This window comes from Mobula birostris, chromosome 10, assembly GCF_030028105.1.
Source record: "Mobula birostris isolate sMobBir1 chromosome 10, sMobBir1.hap1, whole genome shotgun sequence".
Taxonomy (NCBI): domain Eukaryota; kingdom Metazoa; phylum Chordata; class Chondrichthyes; order Myliobatiformes; family Myliobatidae; genus Mobula; species Mobula birostris.
This window is the reverse complement of record NC_092379.1, coordinates 136628454-136649761: the sequence shown is the minus strand read 5'-3', so window position 1 is coordinate 136649761 and position 21308 is coordinate 136628454. Positions and strand designations below refer to the sequence as shown.

The 21308-nt window shown below is 41.7% G+C and overlaps 1 protein-coding gene across 1 annotated transcript in view; it reads right to left on the bottom strand.

Moving 5' to 3' along the window:
- LOC140204363 (LON peptidase N-terminal domain and RING finger protein 3-like) overlaps window positions 1-21308 on the bottom strand; it is a 67063-nt gene that overhangs the window by 26515 nt on the left and 19240 nt on the right. Inside the window, exons 2-4 of the mRNA XM_072271040.1 lie at window positions 10515-10633; window positions 10256-10378; window positions 851-1085 (exon numbers count right to left, since the gene is read on the bottom strand). Of these exons, the coding sequence (XP_072127141.1) occupies window positions 851-1085; window positions 10256-10378; window positions 10515-10633 (477 nt within the window). The remainder of the gene's footprint in view (window positions 1-850; window positions 1086-10255; window positions 10379-10514; window positions 10634-21308) is intronic.

The following is a 21308-nucleotide window of genomic DNA, read 5'->3' as shown; positions in this document are numbered from 1 at the left end:
TCAGCACAGACTAGATGGGCTGACGGGCCTATTTTCTGTGCTGTACTGCTCTCTGACTCGATGCAAGAGATCCTGCAGATGCTGGAAATCTTGATGAACACATACAAAGTGCTGGAGGAATTCAGCTAGTCAGGAAGCTTCTGCGGAGGGGAATAAACTGTCAACACTTCAGGTTGGGTCCTGACAATGGGCATTGGCCTGAAATGTTGAACGTTCATTCTGCTCCATAGATGCTGGCTGACCTGCTGAGTTGCTCCAGCACTTTTGTGAGACTTTGTTTAAATTAATTCAAGTGAAGAAATACAAATTAATTGAAGTAATTGGAAGTTACTCTATCAATTGCAAGCATTTGTCTCTACTGAAATGCAGGGGAATGCTGAACTTGCACCACGTCCAACCCAGGAAACTGCAGAGGTTTATGCTCTGTCATTGAACTCTGCGAGGTGTTCCCAGTGTCAAGACAATGTGGAAAACAGAAGTTCTGTGTCTCCTGGTTCCCCATGTTTGTACAGAAGTCCCAAACTGCTACATGATTTCCAAGCTAACAGGAATTGTGCATGGTGAAGAAAGACCACGATAATTAAAACGCCAGATGCTCTAGTTTCACATAACAATAGAAAATTATAAGCTATAAAGAAGCATGTCAAATTGGGCCTTTAAAAATACTGCTAAATGTTCTAGGAAAATTCGTAACCCAGTGAGGGAAAACCTGGCTCCATAGATCAACTATAATTCACAGAATGTCATCTTCAATGCACCAGTGAAATAAAAGGCTATGGAATTAGTCGAACACAGAGCTGTTAAATGTATCAGATTAACTCCTACGGATTAGTGTAACTGAAAGCCATACCTCGCCTGAAGCATTTGCTGTTTCCTTCGATTATTTCAGCCTTATCGTCATTAATGAGGTCACATTTCCTTTTCTGTGTGTTCTTTTGTTCAGGACTAGTCAAGGCTAGCGGGGTGGATGAATTCTTCAGGGCATCTTTATTGTCACTCATCATTTGAACAGTGTTGGTTAAATTACCACATGTGTGAGTCTTCCATTCTTTCCTGACTCCAATGTCTGTTGTATCTATCTTTTCCTTGAAGAAAATTTTTAAAAAATAGTGGATTCAATTCCACAAAAATCCAAAACTTTATCCTACACAGCTTCATTATTCAAAGACACTCTGAACATTTTAACAAGCCTCACAAAATTATGCAACCATAAAAGGTTATGCATCATTCGATTTAGAGCTTATTTAACAATCACAGAATGCTCATGCCTGTCTTGTTGATGTAAGGGCTTTTCTCAGACTATCATGACTTCAGGCATTGTAGAATTAGCTTGGCAAAGTGTTTTATTTACCATCTAACTGGTCTTCCCTGAGGTGGTCATGACCACCTTTCCACATCAAAGTGTTTATTATTTATTCCCATGTTCATATCTCTTCATGGAATCATCTCTTCTTAATTCTCCAGTTTTGCAACTTTCTGGGTTCCTGGTTCTTCCCATTCCAGCTGGATCAATACCAAGCATGTACACCCTTCCTTACTCACAGATATATCTTTAATTGACTGGCATCTGGAACTTCGTCATAAACCTCACTACCAACCAATTCTCCATTGACTGACCTCTCCACCAACCTATCAACGTACCTGTCCATTAGCCAACCTCACCATAAACCTAGCTCTCCACCAACACACTTTTCCATTAGCCAACCTCTCCACTGACCTACCTCAATTGGCCGACTTCTCCGCCAATCTACCACCCAACAACTTACCTGTCTATTGGCCAACTTCTCCTCCAGCCTAACTCTCCATTGGCCGACCTCTCCACTGGCCCATTGTTTTCATTGGCCATCCTCTGCGCTCGCCCATCTTTCTATTGGCCATCTCTCCACAGACCTACCTCTCCACTGATTTATCTTTCTACTGGACAACCACTCTCCTGCCAACCTCCTGTTGGCCAATCTCTCTGACAGTCTTTAAGATACTCCTTGAAATCGACCTCTTTGACCAAATTTTTGCTTACCAGCCCTTTGGCTTCTTGCAATTTTTGATCTGCTGATCACCTTAACATGTTTAACAACACTAAATGGGCATTGTGTAAATGAAAGTACAGTGCACCCCTCTGAAAAAGCAGTTGGACTAATGCAAATCTACTCTTAAGGAATACACAAATCATTACTTCAAGGTTTGAAATATGGAATTTATATGGGGAAAAAATGTATACAGAGAACTGAACAGGTTTAAGAAGAACCATCGCAGGCTGCTAGCTCACAGGAGGCCACTGATGAGATTTACTTTGGAAACTAACAAGGCAACCTTGTTTACTGACACTTATGTCATGAAGCTTCATCAAATAGCGTAGTGTCCATTTTGAGTTAATTAGAACACCAACTCTTTGTCTGCAGCCCACAATATGATCAGAATCAGATTTTACAACCAGCACCTTTTAGCTAGGGGAAAAAAAAGGCTTTCACCCTGGCTACGGTCCTCACAGTCTTATAAATGTACCTCTATCAGATCACCCTTCAATCACCTACTTTTTCCTATTGTGTATTCTAATTTGCCAGACTAATTAACCTAGTAAGTAAATGTCTAACTAAATTAATTCCTTCTGCCTACACAATGCCCATATCCCTCCATTCAATGCACAATCATGTGCATATTTGAACGCCTCTTTTGCATCATGCCAACCTGATGACATGAACATCAATTTCTCAAACTTCCAGTAATTGCATCCCATCTTCACCATTCTCCATTCCAGTTTCCTTCTCTCACCTGCCATCACCTCCCTTTGGTGCTCCTCCCCCTTCTCTTTCTTCCATGGTCTTCTACCCAATCCTATCAGATTCCCCCCTTTTCCAGCCCTTTATCTCTTTACTAATCAATTTCCCAGCTCTTTACTACATCCCTCCCCCTCTCCTAGTTTCATCTATCACCTACCACCTTGTACTTCTTCCTCCCCTCCCTCCACGTTCTTGCTCTATCTTCTCATCTTTTTTTCCCAGTCCTGATGAAGGGTTTTGGTCTGAAACGTCAACTGTTTACTCTTTTCCATAGATGCAGTCTGACCTGCTGAGTTCTTCCAACATTCTGTGAGTGTCGCTTGGGTTACCAGCAATCTGCAGACTTTCTTGTCTATTGTATCTGCCTCCACAACTACTCCAGGCAATATATTCCAGGCTCTGTGTAAAATAAAAACACTTGCACTCCACTCTGTGGAAATAACTTGCCCTTCAGATCTCCTTTGAACTTGCTCCCCTCTAATGCTAATATTAGACATTTTGACCCTGGGATAAAGATACTGCCTGTCTACTCTATGCCTCCATAATCTTGTAAACTTCCATCACATTACCTTGCAAGAGTTTTCTAATACATTATTGGCGCTGAGTGAATTGACAATATCCTTAATTCGAGATCGTGGAGACAAAAGCTGCATCATATCAGGTAAACACTGGCGCATATTTTCCGCCATGGGTGACAGGAAATCACTCAGGATCTGGAAAAGTGTAACGAGTTCTCTTATTTTATTCGAATGGTAAAACAAAAGGCTTTAACAATAGTTGTCACTGGATCCTGATTATTCCTGCATGCTCCGGTTTCTGAAATTCAGCTATTTTGCAAACGGTGCAACTGATATTTATCTGGTGAAAAGATTCAGTATTGGTTAAACATCATGTTTCAAATTTGAAAGCTATTGCTGTAATTTCCTTACTAAGAATCAACACAGAACAGGCCATTCCAGCCCTTTGAAACACACCACCCCGCAACTCAAGATTTAATCTCAGCCTAATCATGGGACAATTAACTGACTAACCAGTACATCTTTGGACTGTGGGAGGAAACCGGAGAACCAGGAGCAAACCCACGCATTCCACGGAGATGATGTGCGGATATTCCAGACAGATGAGTCCCAAATTAACTCTGAACTCTAACACCCCATACTGTAATACCATCACACTAACCACTATGCTACCATGGCCCCTCCCTCTTGCAAAAAAAGTTATGAAAAATATTCAAGTACATTTGCCCTTTGTGGCTGTAAGTGGCATGAGCTCCATGTTCTGATGTACCCAGCTTCTGAATACAAGACAACTGCAAGAAATTGAGTAATGTTTAGTCCCAGGAAATGAGCCTGATTTAACACAAAATTAATGATGGTGGAAACCCAGGAGTTGGAATAAAATTTGAACTGAATTGTTTTCATTTTTTTTTTTTTTTTTTTTATAAAATGGGTGATGCCAAGAGTCACTTCTTCAAACAAGAGTTACGGTGTATCTGTAACTCCCTCCCCAAAAAAGATGTGGAGGCTGGAAGTCAAATGAAAATTTCCATGTTAGAGAGTCACAGAGTCACAGATAAGTACAGCACAGAAACAGGCTCTTCACCCATCTAGTCCATGCCAAAAAAAAATATTTATCTGCCTACTCCCAACAACATGTACTGGGACCACAGCTCTCCATATTCCTACCATCCATGTACCTATCCAAACTTCTCTTAAACATTGAAATCAGGCTTGCATGATCCACTTGTGCTGGCAGCTCATTCCACACACTCACAACCCTCTGAGTAAAGGTTTCTCCTCATATTCCCCTTAAACTTTTCACCTTTCACCTTTAACCCATGATCTCTGGTTCAGTCCCGCCAAACCTCAGTGGAAGAAGCCTGTTTGCATTTACTGATTCTATACCCCTCATAATTTTGTATACCTCTAACAAAATCTCGTCTAAGTCCTCTATGTTCTAATGAATACAGTCCTAACTTATTCAATCTTTCCTTATAATGCCAGATCTGGGAACATCCTTGTAAATTTTCTCTGCAATCTTCTTACATTTACATTTTTCCTGTAGGTAGGTGACCAAAACTGCACACAGTACTCCAAATTAGGCCTCACCAGGTTCTTATCCAATTTTAACATAACATCCTTCTGTACTCAGCACATTGATTTATAAAGGTCAATGTGCCAAAAGCTTTCTCTATGACCATGTGACGCCTCTTTCAACAAATTATGTACCTGTATTCCCTGTGTTCTACCACACTCCTCAGTGCCCTACCATTCGCTGTGTAAGACCTACTCTAGGTGGTGCTACCAAAGTGCAAAACCTCACACTTGTCTGCTTTAAATTCCATCTGCCATTTTTCTAGCTGATGTAAATCCCTCGGCAAACTACGATAGCCTTCCTCACTGTACACTATACCCCCAGTTTTGGTGTCACCTGCAAATCTGCTGATCTGGTTAACCACATTATCATCCAGATTATTGATATAGATGACAAACAACAACAGATGGATCAGCACTGAACCCTGCAGCACACCACTAGTCACTGACCTCCAGTCAGAGAGGCAACCCTCTACTACCACTCTCTGGCTTCTCCCACAAAGACAATATCCAATCCAATTTACTACTTCTTCTTGAGTACTGAGTAACTGAACCTTCTTGGCCAGTTTCCCATGCAGGACCTTGTCAAATGTCTTGCTAAAGTCCATGTAAGCAACATAAACTTTCCTGGTAACTTCCCTGAAAAACTCTAAGAATGGTTAGAGATGACCTACCACGCACTAAGCCATGCTGACCAACCTTAAACGGTCTATGTCTATCCAAATATCTGGTCCCCTTCGAATGCCTTCCGATAACTTTCCCCACAACTAATGCTAGACCCACTGGCTTATCATCTCCTGGTTTCTGTTTAGGGCATTCTTTAAACAGCAGAACAGCATTGGCTATCCTCCAATCCTTTTGAAACTCTCCCGTCACCAAAGCTTGTTTTGAGTACCTCTGCTAAGGCCCTGGCAATTTCTGAACTAGCCTCCTGTAAGTTCCAAGGGAATGCCTTGTCAGGCACTGGGGATTTATCCACCCTGACTCTCCTTCACCATGTCTGCTAGAGCAACTTCATGCTGTCTTTCAGCCTTCCTGATTTCTTTAAGTGTTCTCTTGCATTTCTTCTACTCCAGAAACATCTCAGTTGTTCCTACTTAACTATACCTGCTATGCACCTCCTTTTTCTCTTAACCAGGACCTCAATATCTCTTGAAAACCAAGGTTCCCTACACTTATTATCTTTACCTTTTATCCTGACAGGCACACAAAAGCTCTGTACTCTCAAAATTTCATTTTTGAAGGCTTCCCACTTTCCAAGTCCATTTTGCTAGAAAACAGCCTGTCCCAAACCACACTTGTCAGATAATTTCTGATAGCATCAAAAATGGCCTTTCTCCAATTTAGAATCTCAACCTGCAGAACAGACCCATCTCTTTGCATATTTACTTTAAAATTAATGACATTGTGATCACTGAATGCAAAGTGTTCTACACAAACTTCTGTCAGCTGCCCTGTTTCGTACCCTAATAGCAAAACCTGTATCACCATGCTCTCTCATTGAGACTTCAACTTAAAGTTATTATATTTTTGTAAAAATGAAGCTTCTGTAATGACTACCTGACTATAAATGAGAGACAGGCAAGTATTCTCTTTTATTCCTCCTCTGTGTTCCTTTAAATACTGTGTGTCATTAAATAGGCAGATGGAATTTAACGCTGGCAAGTGTGAAGTGTTGCACTTTGGGAGGACAAACCAGGGTTGAGTGGTAGGACACCGAGGAGGGAGGTAGAACGGAGGGATCTGGGAATACAGATTTATAATTCCTTGAAAGTAGTGTCACAGGTAGATTGGGTCATACAGAGAGCTTTTGGCATATTGGTCTTCATAAATCAGACTAGTGAGTACAGGAGTTGCGATGTCATGTTGAAGTTGTACAAGATGTTAATGAGGCCTGATTTGGAGGATTGTATAGTTTTGGTTACGTACATAAGACCATAAGACAAAGGAGCAGAAGTTGGCCATTTGACCCATCAAGTCTCCTCTGCCATTCTATCATGAGCTGATCCATTCTCCCATTTAGTCCCACTCTCCCGCTTTCTCACCATAACCTTTGATGCCCTGGCTACTCAGATACCTATCAATCTCTGCCTTAAATACACCCAATGACTTGGCCTCCACTGCCATCTGTGGCAACAAATTCCACAGATTTACCACCCTCTGGCTGAAAAAAATTTCTTTGTATCTCTGTTCTGAATGGGCGCCCTTCAATCCATAAGTCCTGCCCTCTCGTACTAGACTCCCCCACCATGGGAAACAACTTTGCCACATCCACTCTGTCCATGCCTTTCAACATTCGAAATATTTCTATGAGGTCCCCTCTCATTCTTCTAAACTCCAAGGAGTACAGTCAAAGAGCGCTCAAACGTTCCTCATATGTTAACCCTCTCATTCCCGGAATGATTCTAGTGAATCTTCTCTGAACCCTCTCCAACGTCAGCACATCCTTTCTTAAATAAGGAGCCCAAAACTGCACATAGTACTCCAAGTGAGGTCTTACCAGTGCCTTATAGAGCCTCAACATCACATCCCTGCTCCTATACTCTATTCCTCTAGAAATGAATGCCAACATTGCATTTGTCTTCTTCACCACTGACCCAACCTGGAGGTTAACCTTAAGGGTATCCTGCACGAGGACTCCCAAGTCCTGTTGCATCTCAGAACTTTGAATTCTCTCCCCATTTAAATAATAGTCTGCCCGTTTATTTCTTCTACCAAAGTGCATAACCATACACTTACCAACATTGTATTTCATTTGCCACTTCTTTGCCCATTGTCCCAATCTATCCAAGTCTCTCTGCAGACTGTCCGTTTCCTCAGCACTACCGGCCCCTCCACCTATCTTTGTATCATCAGCAAACTTAGCCACAAAGCCATCTATTCCATAATCTAAATCGTTGATGTACAATATTAAAAAGAAGCAGCCCCAACACAGACCCCTGTGGAACACCACTAGTAACCGGCAGCCAACTAGAATGCTATCTCTTTATTCCCACTCTCTGTTTCCTGCCAATCAGCCAATGCCCTATCCACGTCTGTAACTTTCCCGTAATTCCATGGGCTCTTATCTTGTTTATCAGCCTCATGTGTGGCACCTTGTCAAAGGCCTTCTGAAAATCCAAATACACAACATCCACTGCATCTCCCTTGTCTAGCCTACTTGTAATTTCCTCAAAAATTGCAATAGATTTGTCAGGCAGGATTTTCCTTTAAGGAAACCATGCTAAATTCTGCCTATCTTGTCATATGCCTCCAGGTACTCCATAACCTCATCCTTGACAATCGACTCCAACCACTTCCCAACCACGGATGTCAAGCTAACAGGTCTATAATTTCCTTTTTGCTTCCTTGCCCCCTTCTTAAATAGCGGTGACATTTGCAATCTTCCAGTCCTCCGGAACCATGCCAGGATCTATCGACTTTTGAAAGATCATTGCTAATGCCTCCGCAATCTCCACAGCTACTTCCTTCAGAACATGAGGGTGCATTCCATCTGGTCCAGGAGATTTATCTACCTTTAGACTATTCAGCTTCCTGAGTACTTTCTCTGTCGTAATTGTGATTGTGCACACTTCTCTTCCCTGACGCCCTTGAGTGTCCGGTGTCTGATATCTTCCTCAGTGAAGATTGATGCAAAATACTCGATCAGTTCCTCCGCCATCTCTTTATCCCCCATTACAATTTTTCTAGCATCATTTTCTATCGGTCCTATATCTACTCTCACCTGTCTTTTACTCTTTATATACTTGAAAAAGCTTTTAGTATCCTCTTTGATATTATTTGCTAGCTTCCTTTCATAGTTCATCTTTTCCCTCTTAATGACCTTCTTAGTTTCCTTTTGCAAGCTTTTAAAAACTTCCCAATCCTCTGTCTTCCCACTAATTTTTGCTTCCTTGTATGCCCTCTCCTTTGCTTTAACTTTGGCTTTGACTTCTCTTGTCAGCCACGGTTCCATTAGAAAACTCTTTTTTCCCTCACTTCTCGCAAAAACTCCAGCCACTGCCGCTCTGCCATCCTTCCCTCCAGTGTCCCTTTCCAGTCAACTTTGGCCAGTTCCTCTCTCATGCCACTGTAATTTCCTCTACTCCAGTGAAGTACTGACACATCGGATTTTGGCTTCTCATTTTCAAATTTCACAGTGAACTCAATGGGAACTACATATGGGAAAGATATCAATAAGATTGGAAGAATACGGAGAAAGTTTACAAGGATGTTGCCATGACTTGAGGACCTGAGCTTAGGGAAAGGTTGAATAGATTAGGTCTTATTTTCCTGGAGTGTAGGAGAATGAAGGGAGGTTTGATAGAGATATAGAAAATTATGAAGGATAGACATGGGATAAAAGCAAGCAGGCTTTTTCCACTGAGGTGGAGCGAGATTAGAACTGAGGTAATAAGTTAAGGGTGAAAAGTGAAATATTTAAATGAAATATTCCTGACTCAGAGGATGGTGCAAGTGTGGAACAAGCTGCCAGCATAAGTCATGAATGTGGGCTTGATTATAAAATTGAATAGAAATTTGGATAAGCACAAGGATGGGAGGGGTTTAGAGGACCATGGTCCATGTTTGGTTCAATGCAACTAGGCAGAATAACAGCTCAGTACAGACTAGATGGGCCAAAGGGCCTTTTTCAGTGAAGCAGTGCTCTAGGACTATACAAATTTGAGGGTTTTTTTAATATTTCACTCTATACTACAAGATACTGTGTTCATAGCACACAGTTTCTACTTCTACAGTATCATAAGTCTCTGGGTCTCACATGGACAAGACAAAAGATTGTTGACTTCAGGAAGGCACAGGTTGACCACTCGCCATTGCACATCAATGGCTCAGCCGTGGAGAGAGCACAATGTTCCTTGGCCTGCACAGTACGGATGATCTAACCTGGACTCACAACACCTCCTCACTGGTCAAGAGGGCACAGCAGTGTTTAAACTTTCTGAGCAGATTGAGACATGCAATGCCCCCCAACCCCACTCGAACAATTTTCTACAGGAGTACCTGTTACAGCGTCCTGTCTGGCTGCATTATTTTGTGGTATGGAAAGCTGGAAGGTGTTGGATTACAGAGGAAAGAGGGAAAAAAAAAAAAAAAATCGCCAAGAGGGTCACTGGGGTCCCCACCGCCATTTGTGACATTTACTGGGAGTGCTGCAGACGAGGGGCTCAAAGCATTGTTGAGGATCTCTACTACACATCCCACAACCTCTTGGACCCACTACTGTCAGGAAGGAGGTACAAGGACATCAGGACCAGGACTGCCAGACTGGGTACGAGCTTCTTCCTTCAGGCTGTCAGATTTATGAATACCCTGCTACCACTGAGGTCTCGTCACTAGGACAGCGAGCCGTTTACTGTTAATAGACTAGAAATTGAGTTTAATTACCTTTTGAGCTTCCAATTTTGCAGTTTTACTTTCTGAATCTAAAGCGATGCAAATTATATACTCTTTCAAAGCCTGGTCCATTTTCTGCAGTCCAGCAAAGGCCTGTGCTTTTCTCAGGTGACCCTAACAACAAAACACATCCGTTGTTCAGAGCACAAGTACTATTTAAGCATTTCAACATAACGTAGAAAGCTGCAATGAGGAGATTAAAGGAACAAGGTGGGAGGGGGTGGGTGGGTTGGGGTTTAAAAGACCTTACTTTGGACCAGGTGGGTTGCAGGTTGCAGGCAGCATTTCCATCATGCAATGCATCTTCAAAATGTCTCAGACTTGCATTAATTTGTGCACGGTTGCTCAGTAGCAAATGGTCTTTGGGTGCTGGAAACAAACCACACAGATGAAAGAAAGAATTAAAAAATACTACTTTTTTATTAAATGAATGAAATTAACTAAGGCTCGCAACGCAAAAATATTGAAGATGCTGAAAATCTGAAATAACTTCCACAAAGATGATAGAAAAAGGACAAGATTGATCTTAGACTAGGTTAAGGGGTCAGCACATCAGCTGTTGAAAGGCCAGTACTGTACTGTAGTGTTCTATGTTGTACACTTAGTGACTGTTTTATTAGGTACCTCCTGTACCTCGTAAAGGGATCACCGAGTGTATGCTTGTGGTCTTTTGCTGCTGTAGCCCATCAACTTCAAGGTTCAATGTGTTTTATTTTCAAAGATGGTCTTCTGCACACCACTGTTGTTAAACGTGGATATTTGAGTTATTGTCGCCTTCCTGTCAGCTTGAACCACTCTGGCCATTTCATTAACAATGCATTTTCACCCACAGAACTGCCACATGCTGGATGTTGTTTTCTTTTTCGCATCATTCTCTGTAAACTCTAGAGATCTGTTGTGTGTGAAAATCCAAGAAGATCAGCAATTTCTCAGATACTCAAACCCCTCCATCTGGTACCAACAATCATTTCACAGTTCAAGTCACTTAGATTATATCCTGATGATTGGTCTGAACAACAACTGAACCTATTGACCATGTCTGCATGCTTTTAGGCATTGAGTTGCTGCTTCATGAGTGACTGATTAGATATTTGTATTAATGAGGTGAACTTAAAAGTGGCCACTGAGTGTATCTTCTAACGTTAGATGCTATTGGAAATCCTTAGAAGGTAAAACAGCATCTGTGGAGACAGAAGAAAAGCTGAATTTTTAGGTCAAACACACCCTCAAAGGAAGGAGGAGCACAGTGGGTCAAATAGCTTCTACAGACAGATAACAGATAATGTCTTGGGCCCTAGAACCTTCATCAGGATGTTTCAGGTCTCTGCCCAAAATGTCAATAGTTTAAATCCCTCCATCCATGCTACCTGACCTGCTAAGTTCCTCCAGCATTTTATGTGTGTTTCTAAAGATTTCCAGCATCTGCAGAATCTCTTGTGTCTCGATTATTTAGGTCAACATTCTGATAAAGTGCTAACTCTCTGTCTCGCTCCACAGGTGATATCTGAGCTGCAGAGGAGTTCCAGCAATTTCTATTTTGCTTGCATTGAGGTAGACTGGTCAAAAAATTAACCATGCCCGTTAATACATAATCAATAACCTTAGTTTCCATAACAACAGCCAGTAAAAGCACAAGGAGGAATTCATGGATGTGTAAAAGATGGATTTCCAGATCAGAACATGGAGAAACCACTGAGGTAACAGACTCTGTAAGATCCAGTTCTACACAAAAAAAACTAGCTGAAGATGTTGTAGGTAAAGAATTTTTAGGGAACAGTAATCATAATGAGAGAGAATGTTTTATACAATACAATGACAAGTCAGGAAATCATGTTGCAGCTATACAAAGCTTTGGTTAGACCACCTTTGGAGTATGATGTGCAATTCTGGTTGCCCCATTGTAAGTAGGATGCAGAGGCTTTGGAAAAGGTGCAGAAGTGGTTTAGCAGGATGCTACCTGGATAAGAGGACAGGAGCAATAAGGAGAGGTTGAACAAAATTACATTGTCTTCTTTGAAGCATCAGAGGCTGAGGGGAATTATAAGACATCAGAGCAGAATTAGGCCATTTGGCCCATCAAATCTGCTCCACCATTCTATCATGACTGATTTATTTTCCTTCTCAACCCCATTCTCCTGCATTCTCCCCCCAACATTGTCCTTACTAATCAAGATTTTATCAACTTCCATTTTAAATATCCCCAATGACTTGGCCTCCACATCCTGATAGAAACTTTTGCTTATTTTACATCAAGTGGATCTGGCTTCCAGGAGCCTGAGGCCAAGGCTGAAGATGGTATTCAATTGGAACAAGTGGATAATGTTACCAGAAAATCAGTAAAATCCCTATTTTTTGGTGATTGTACATACAACCAAAGAAGGTGCTATATTTTTTTTCACATCTATCCTGTCGAAACACTCCATCCATGTGAAGTAGTGATTCATGTGAACTTCTTTCAGTCTCCTCTACTGCTCACAATGGAGCTTCCTCAGTGCAGGGGAATCCAAACTCAGAAGGGCTGGTCAGCTTGTAGAGCACCTGTCCGCAGTCTGCAAGTGACTCTGATCCCACTCGCAATCTGGCCTGTCCACCTGTGCCATTATAATGAGGTCCAACCACAGCTTGGGGACACATACCTCATCTTCCACTTGGCATATTGTCAACTTCGCTTTCAGATTCACTTGTTATACAGAAGTACATAACATACAGTGAAATATGTGATTTGGAGTAACAAACACCTGAAGGAATATCCTGGCAATTCTGGGCAAAGTTTCTTTCCTTCTGTATGCCACCTTGGCTGAACAGAGGAGCACTTTTAGTAAAAGACTAAGACAACTGCGCTTCTCCAAAGAGCGCTATATGAGGTCATTCTTACCCTCGGCCATTAGGCTCTATAATGAGTCAGTCTATAGGCGGGGAAGTGATGACTCTCTCCTGTTAGACTGAGGTAACTTATTTGTTATTCTTTCTTACTTGTCTCCTAACACTTGTATACCTGTGCACTAGTAATGCTGCTGTGACACTGTAATTTCCTTTGGGATCAATAAAGTATCTACCTATCTATCCAAAGACATTTCAAGCCGAGATCTTGACCCAAAATGTTAACTCTTTACTCCCTTCTACAGATGCTGTCTGACCTGCTGCATTCCTCCAGTATTTTGTGTGCGGATTTCCAGCATCTGCATAATCTCCAGAGCTTACTCATTTTCTGTACTGGTTTACCCGCTTTCAGTTCACGTTCCATAAACAACCATGAGCTAAGTTACTCTACCAGCTCACTCAGGTAACAAATGTATCAGGTGCCCCTAGAATGGTTAAAGTGTGGCCTAAAATTATTCTTTAATATTTGAGACACCTGCCTTTGCCAGTCTTTTAATAGTCATTTATTTGTGGAGGTATGGGTAGCTGTAGATGTTAAATATAACTTTAATGCAGTTTGCTCAGATAATTGGCCATTGTAAATTGAGTGTGATGGGGGGGGGGGGGACCTGATGGCAATGTAGGGACAAAAAAGGAGGACTGCTGTTAGTGGCTAGTACAGTGTTAATGGGCCAAAGAGCCTGTTTCAATACTGTTTAACTATTTCTGCACAATCACAATTCAGGCTTGATTTTTTTTTAAATGGGGGAATGAGGATATTGTACAGTTATTTGATACTTTGAGCTACTATTTAACGAAAAAGGCTTCAACTTTCAGCCTGAATAATGGAGAAGTAAATCAAAATGCTTTCTAACAATGAAAGAGATAGAAAAATATATGAATAAGATTGGAAGAATGCAAAGAGAATTTACAAGGCTGTTGCCAGGACTTGAGGGCCTGATTTACAGGGAAAGGTTGAACAATTTAGGACTTTATTCCCTAGAGCATAGGAAAATGAGAGGAGATTGGATTGAGGTGTATAAAGTTATAAGGAGTACAGAAAGGGTAAATGCAAGCAAGCATGCTTTTTCCACTGAGGTTGGTTGGGACTTGTGGGTACGTGGCCAAGTGGTTAAGGCATTGGACTAGTGACCTGAAGGTCGTGAGTTCCAGTCCCAGCCAAGGCAACATGTTGAGTCCTTGAGCAAGGCACTTAATCACACATTGCTCTGCGACGACACTGCTGCCAAGTTGTATGGGTCCTAATGCCCTTCCCTTGGACAACATTGGTGTCGTGGAGAGGGGAGACTTGCAGCATGGGCAACTGCTGGTCTTACATACAACCTTGCCCAGGCCTGTGCCCTGGGGAGTGAAGACTTTCCAGGTGCAGATCCATGGTCTCGCAAGACTAACAGATGCCTCCATGGGTGGGACTAGAACTAGAGCTCGAGCTCATAGATTGTGAGGGCGCAAGGTAAAATATTTAAGGGGAACCTTTTCACGCAGAGGGTGGTGAGAGTGTGGAACAAGCTGCCAGTGGAAGTGGTGGATGTGGCTTGGATTACAAAATTTAAGAGACGTTTAGATAAGTACATGGATGGGAGGGGTGTGGTCCAGGTGCAGGTCAATGGGACTTGGAAGAATAATAGTTCCACAAGGATCAGATGGGCCAAAAGGCCTGTTTCTGTGCTGTAGTGCTCCATGACTCTAATGGCACTTTCAAAGCCAAATTAACACCAATATAATAACATCAACTATTGTGTCCACAATCTAATACCACTGGGAGGCATGTTCAGCAAATAGACGGAATTAGTCTGTCATCCATCTGTGTGTTTGACAGCCGCACGTGGCATTCTTAAAATAAAATGGATAAAACCAAAAACCTTACATGGTCAATATTTATCGCCAAAATAAAGTTTAGTAAATGAATTAAAAAATAACTTCTCCAGGAAAGCCATGTGGGTGATGTTTCTTTTTCTAAAAAAAAAATCTCTAAATCTGTAAAGAAATAATGATTAATCAAAATTTTTAACAATTTTTGTAAATGATTGTATTGTGCGTGCTGCTCTGGATCTACAGTATCTCAAGTTCGAGTTTAATTGTCATTCAACCGTACACATAAATATGACGACACAAAGCATCATCCCTCGGGCGCCAAGGTACAAATCACACAACACATCATCATCATTATGTGTCATGTCACATGACGTAGGTGATCAGGGGTTGACCATGACTGTTCTTGGCAAGCTCTTCTACTGAGGTGGTTTGCCATTGCCTTCTTCTGGGATGTGTCCTTACAGGACGGGTGACCCCAACCATTAATAATACTCTTCAGAGATTGTCTGCCTGGTGTCAGTGGTTGCAATAACCAGGACTTGTGATATCCACCAGCTGCTCATGTGACCATCCACCACCGGCTTCATGTGACCCTGATCGGTGGGGGAGATGCTAAGCAGGTGTTAACACCTTGCTCAAGGGTGACCATACATGGCACATAGAATTATGGTAGCAAAAAAATATAGTTACACACAAAAAAAAAATCCCAAGTCCCTGAGTGCCCTGGCCTGTGGATTGATGGCGTATGGGATGTTGTCCTGAAGCCACGATTCTACAGAATTAGCACACAGCAGTTCCTCATCATGAATCCCTTGCATTTATCATTGCATTTTAACTGGTTCACATATTAGAAGCTTCATACGTGGAGATTTGTGACTGACCCAATTCTTCCACTAAGGTTATACAATAGCTGCTATATAATCATAGGACACAGGGACTAAATACAGGATCACATCTTACACAACACACCCTGTTCCATTAACCTCAATTTATAAATAGGTTCTTGATAGGACAGTTATGTTATTCGATCAGTAAACCTGATAATCCAGAGATACAAGAGTGAGTTCCAAACTAAACAAATCAGCACATTTCACTGTATCTTTCGATGTATATGTCACAAATAAATCTAATCTCTTTTAAATTAAAGATCCAATTGTGAAGTGATGATTCAACCCGTCGAATATTTTCCCCTGAACTTTCTCACAGCCTCTGGAAATTATTCCATCTCAATACCCTATCCAATTTCCTTGTGAAGGTCCCGATTGATTCAGCTGGGCATTGTGGACATGCTACATTAGCACCTGAAGTGTGCCAACATTTGCAGCTACCCCCAGCACATTCGAATGTGTTGATTGTTGATGCAATCATGCATATATCTGGATGTTTTGATGTACTGTGAATGGGATAAATAAATCTGAATCTGATCTTGTTTTCCACAATCAGTACAAGAGCAAAGTGCAGATTGGAACTAGTCTTGGCTTAAAAAGAAAATCTTCCTCTCATTCCTTTTCCGTCATTAGTTCATTATTTTAAATCCATGTCCCACTAACTGAAGCGGCTTTCCTCTGATCAATCTTGTCCAAATCAACTATAGTCAAAGTTTAAAAAAATGCGTCATCTGCGTCAACAACCAACACGATTTAAGGACTGCGCTGAAGGCAGCTACAAGTGTCCACAATTACAAACCCTAACCCATACATCTTTGGACTATTAGAGGAAACCGGAGCACCCAGAGGAAACCTAGGCGGTTACGGGGCCAACATTTAAACTCCTTACAGACAGCTGCAGGAATTGAATCCCGAACATGATTGCTGGTTCTGTAAAGCATTATCTAATCCCTTTTATTATCAAAATAAAATAAATGTCACCATCTACTATTACGACATTCACTTTCTTGTGAGCATTTACAGGAAAATAAAGAAATAAAACTGAAACTATACATGAACAAAGACTGACAAACAACCAATATGCAAAGGACAATAAATTGTACAAATAAAATAAGAATAAGCAATACTGAGAGATAAGTTGTCCACCTTGGTCAAATCTTCTCTCAACTTTCCTTGCCCCAAAGAGAACCACCCCAATTTTTCAGTCTCACCTGCTCATCAAATCCAGCTGATCTTTCTGCACCCGCTCTACCATATTCACAGCCAAAATACAAAGTTGAGTTTTAAAGTCATGTGCACAAGTACACAGGCAAGAAAATAAAAACTTGCAGCAGCAACGCAGGCATATCGCCTCATACTAGGAGCATTCAGAAGAACGTAATAAGCACTAGTCATCGCAAGAATGAACACAATCAGAACAAAGCAAAAGCAAAGTCCATTTTAATCAAAGTGGTCATAGTGTTATTAGTGATTAGCATTTTGCCAGCTGCCCTCAAGAACTGAATGGTTGAAGGAAAGTAATCGCTCTTGGACATGTACCTCCTGCCTGATGGTAGCTGAGAGAAGATGGCATGGCACAGATGGTGGGGATCTTTCCCTGAATTGGTTGCAAAATTCCATTTCAAAGCTCCAAGTATATTTATTATCAAAGTGCATAAATTATACAACCCTGAGATTCATCTGCTTAAGGACAGTCACAAAACAAGAAACTAGAAAGAACACAATTTTAAAAAAGACCAATACCCAATGCATGGAGAGAGAAATAAAAAAACAAATCATGCAAAAAATAAAAGCATTCAGAATGAAATTGAGTCTATAGACCCGAAGCCTGGAGCAGCCCCAAAGCCCCAATCTCAGTTCATCACACAGCAGGGCAAATCGATACACAGACTACAAAAGCAGTGCTTTACAGCCTCAGTGCAACTCTGTTCGGTGCCTCTCTCTATGAATCCCAAAAGCCTTTATGCAGCACGGTAGTGAAGCAGTTAGCTTAATGCTTTACAGTGCCAGCAATCGTGTTCAGTGTTAAATTACTGCTGCTGTGTGTAAGGAGTCTGAATGTTGTCCCTATAACTGCCTAGGTTTCCTCTGGGTGCTCTGGTTTCCTCCCACATTCCAAAAGGTGTACGTGTTAGGATTAGTAAAGTGAGGACAGCTGCAGCTGCCATCAGCACAATCCTCAAATTGTGTTGGTCGTTGACACAGACGGCCCATTTTTTTAAAAAAGAGATATTTACGTTTAAAAAACACTTTCTCAACAGCAGTTATATTTCATTATGAGTTTGAGGACAGTTGATATGTCAAAGGTGCTCACATATTTCTACAATGTACTGTGGAGAGCATTCTGACTGGCTGCATCACTGTCAATGGGTGGGAGGAGGAGGGCTACTGCACAGGATCGAAATAAGCTGCAGAAAATTGTAAACTCAATCAACTCCATCATGGTCACTAGCCTCCCTAGTATCCAGGACATCTTCAAAAAGTGACGCCATAAAAAAGCGGCATGCATCATTAAAGCCCCCCTGCACCACCCAGAACATGCGCTCTTTTCATTTCTACCATCAGAGAAGAGATACAGGAGTATGAAGACACACACTCATTGCAGTAGGAACAGCTTCTTACCCTCTGCATCAGATTTCTGAATGACAATGAACCAGCTGATGAACACTACCTCACTATTTTTGGTCGTTTTTGCACTAGTTATTTATGTATACACAGTACCGATAAATAACTATATATACTTACTTACTTATATGTAGTGTGCAGGTTAAACACACACACACACACACACACAAATATTAGGCATCCATTAGTCTCGTGAGACCATGGATTTGCGCCTTGGAAGGTTTCCGGGGCAAGGTTGTATGGAAAACTGGCAGTTGCTGCAAGTCTCCCCTCTCCACGCCACCGATGTTGTCCAAGGGAAGGGCACTAGGGATGATACAGCTTGGCACCGGTCTCGCCGCAGAGCAATGTGTGGTTAAGTGCCTTCCTCAAGGACACAACACACTGCCTCAGCTGAGGCTCAAACTAGCAACCTTCAGATCACTAGACCGACGCATTAACCACTTGGCGTCGCCAACAACACACACATATATATGTATATGTATAGCGCAACTTCAGGATTGAAGGACGCCCTTTTGGAATGGAGATCTGAGATGCGAAGAAATTACTTTAGTCAGAGGGTGGTAAATCTGTGGAATTTGTTGCCATGAGTGGCTGTGCAGGCCAAGTCATCGGGTGTACTTAAGGAAGAGGTAGATATGTTCTTGATTAGCCAGGATATGGGTGAAAGCAAGGGAGTGGAGATGACTGGAAGAATTGGATCAGCCCATGATTGACTGGTGGAAAAGACTCAAAGGGCCACGCACACATGTATACATTATCACTCGTACGTATATGCATGTGGCCTAGTACAGAAACAGGAATGCCCTTGAACAAAAATTCCTACGAAAAGTTGTGGATACGGTCCAGTCCATCACAGGTAAAACCCTCCTCACCATTGAGCATATCTACAGGGAGTGTTGTCACAGGAAAGTTGCATTCATCATCAGGCACCCCCACCACACAGGTCATGCTCTCTTCTCGTGTTGCCATCAGGAAGAAAGTACAGAGGCCTCAGGACTCACACCACCAGGTTCAGTAACAGCTATTACCCCTCAACCATCAAGCTCTTGAATGAGAGGGGATAACTTCACTCAGCTACACTGCATCTATCATTGAAATGTTCCCACAACCAATGGACTCACTTTTAAGGACTCTTCATCTCATGTTCTCGATATTTTTTGCTGATTTAGATAGTATTATTTCTTCTTTGGTATTGGCACAGTTTGATGCCAAGATGGTGCAGTCTTTCACTGATTCTAATATGGTTATCATTCTATTATGGATTTACTGAGTATGCCTGCAAGAAAATGAATCTCAGGATTGTATATGGTGACATATATGCATTTTGATAACACAGACATCAGCAGAACACCAGCAAACTCTGGCAGCCTACCAGAAAAGGTCCCATTTATTCCCAATTCTTTGCCTTCTGCCAGTCATCCAGTCTTCTATCGATGCTAGTTCATTCCTGTAATACCATGGGTTCTTACCTTGTTAAACAGCTTCATGTGCGGCACCTTGTCAAAGGCCTTCTGAGAATCCAAGTAAACAGCATTCACTGACTCTCCTTTGTCAATCCTGCATGCTATTTCCTCAAAAAATTCCAACAGATTTGTTGGGCAAGATTGCCCTTCAAGGAAACTATGCCTTCTTTGCCCTGTTTTATCATGTGCCTTAAAGTACTCTAAAATCTCAACCTTAATAATGTACTCCAACATCTTGCCAACTACCGAGTTCAGGTTAACTGGCCTATAATTTCCTTTCTTCTGCCTCCTCCCCTTCATAAAGAGTAGAGTGACTCTTGCAATTTTCCAGTCCTTCAGAATCATTCCAGGATCTAGCAATTTTTGATACATTATTTCTAATGTCTCCACAATCTCTTCATCTCTTTTAGAACACTGGGGTGTAGATCATCTGGCCCATGTTACTCATCTTCAGACCTCTAGCTTCTCAGGAGCCTTCTCCTTAGAAATAGTGATGACATTCGCTTCTGCCTCCTCATAGATCAAAGTAAATTTTATTATCAGAGTACATACTGTATATGTCACCATATACAACCCTGAGATTCATTTTCCTGCAGGCATGCTCAGCAAATCTATAGAATAGTAGCTATAACAGGATTAATGAAAGATCAAGTAGAGCACAAACGACAACAAATTGTGCAATTGCAAATAGCAAGAAATAATGAGAACATGAAATAACAAGATAAGAGTCCTTAAAGTGAGATCATTGGTTGTGGGAACTTCTCAATGGATGGTCAAGTGAGTGTAGTTCAAGAGCGTGATAGTCGAGGGATAATAACTGTTCTGAAACCTGGTGGCGCAAGTCCTGAGGCTCTTGTACCTTCCACCTGATGGCAGCAGTGAGAAAAGAGCATGGCCTGGGTGGGGAGAATCTCTGATGATGGATGCTGCTTTTTTACGACAGCGTTTCATGTAGATGTGCTCAATAGTTGGAAGGGCTTTACCCATGATGTTCTGAGCTGAATCCACTACCATTTGTAGGATTATCCATTCAAAGGCATTGATGCTTCCATACCAGGCCATGATGCAGCTAGTCAATACACTCTCCACTAGATCTATAGAGGCATGTTAGAGTTTTTGATGTCATGCCAAACCTCTGCAGACTCCTATGGAAGTAGAGGCAAGGCTGTGCTTTCTTCGTAATTGTATTTACATGTTAGGTCCAAGACAGATTACTTGAAATAGTAACACCAGGAATTTAATGTTGCTGACCCTCTCCACCTCTGGTCCGCTGATGATCACCGGCATATGGACCTCTGGTTTCCCTCTCCTGAAGCTTGCAATCAGTTCCTTGGTTTTGCTGACATTGAGTGAGAGGTTGTTGTTATGACA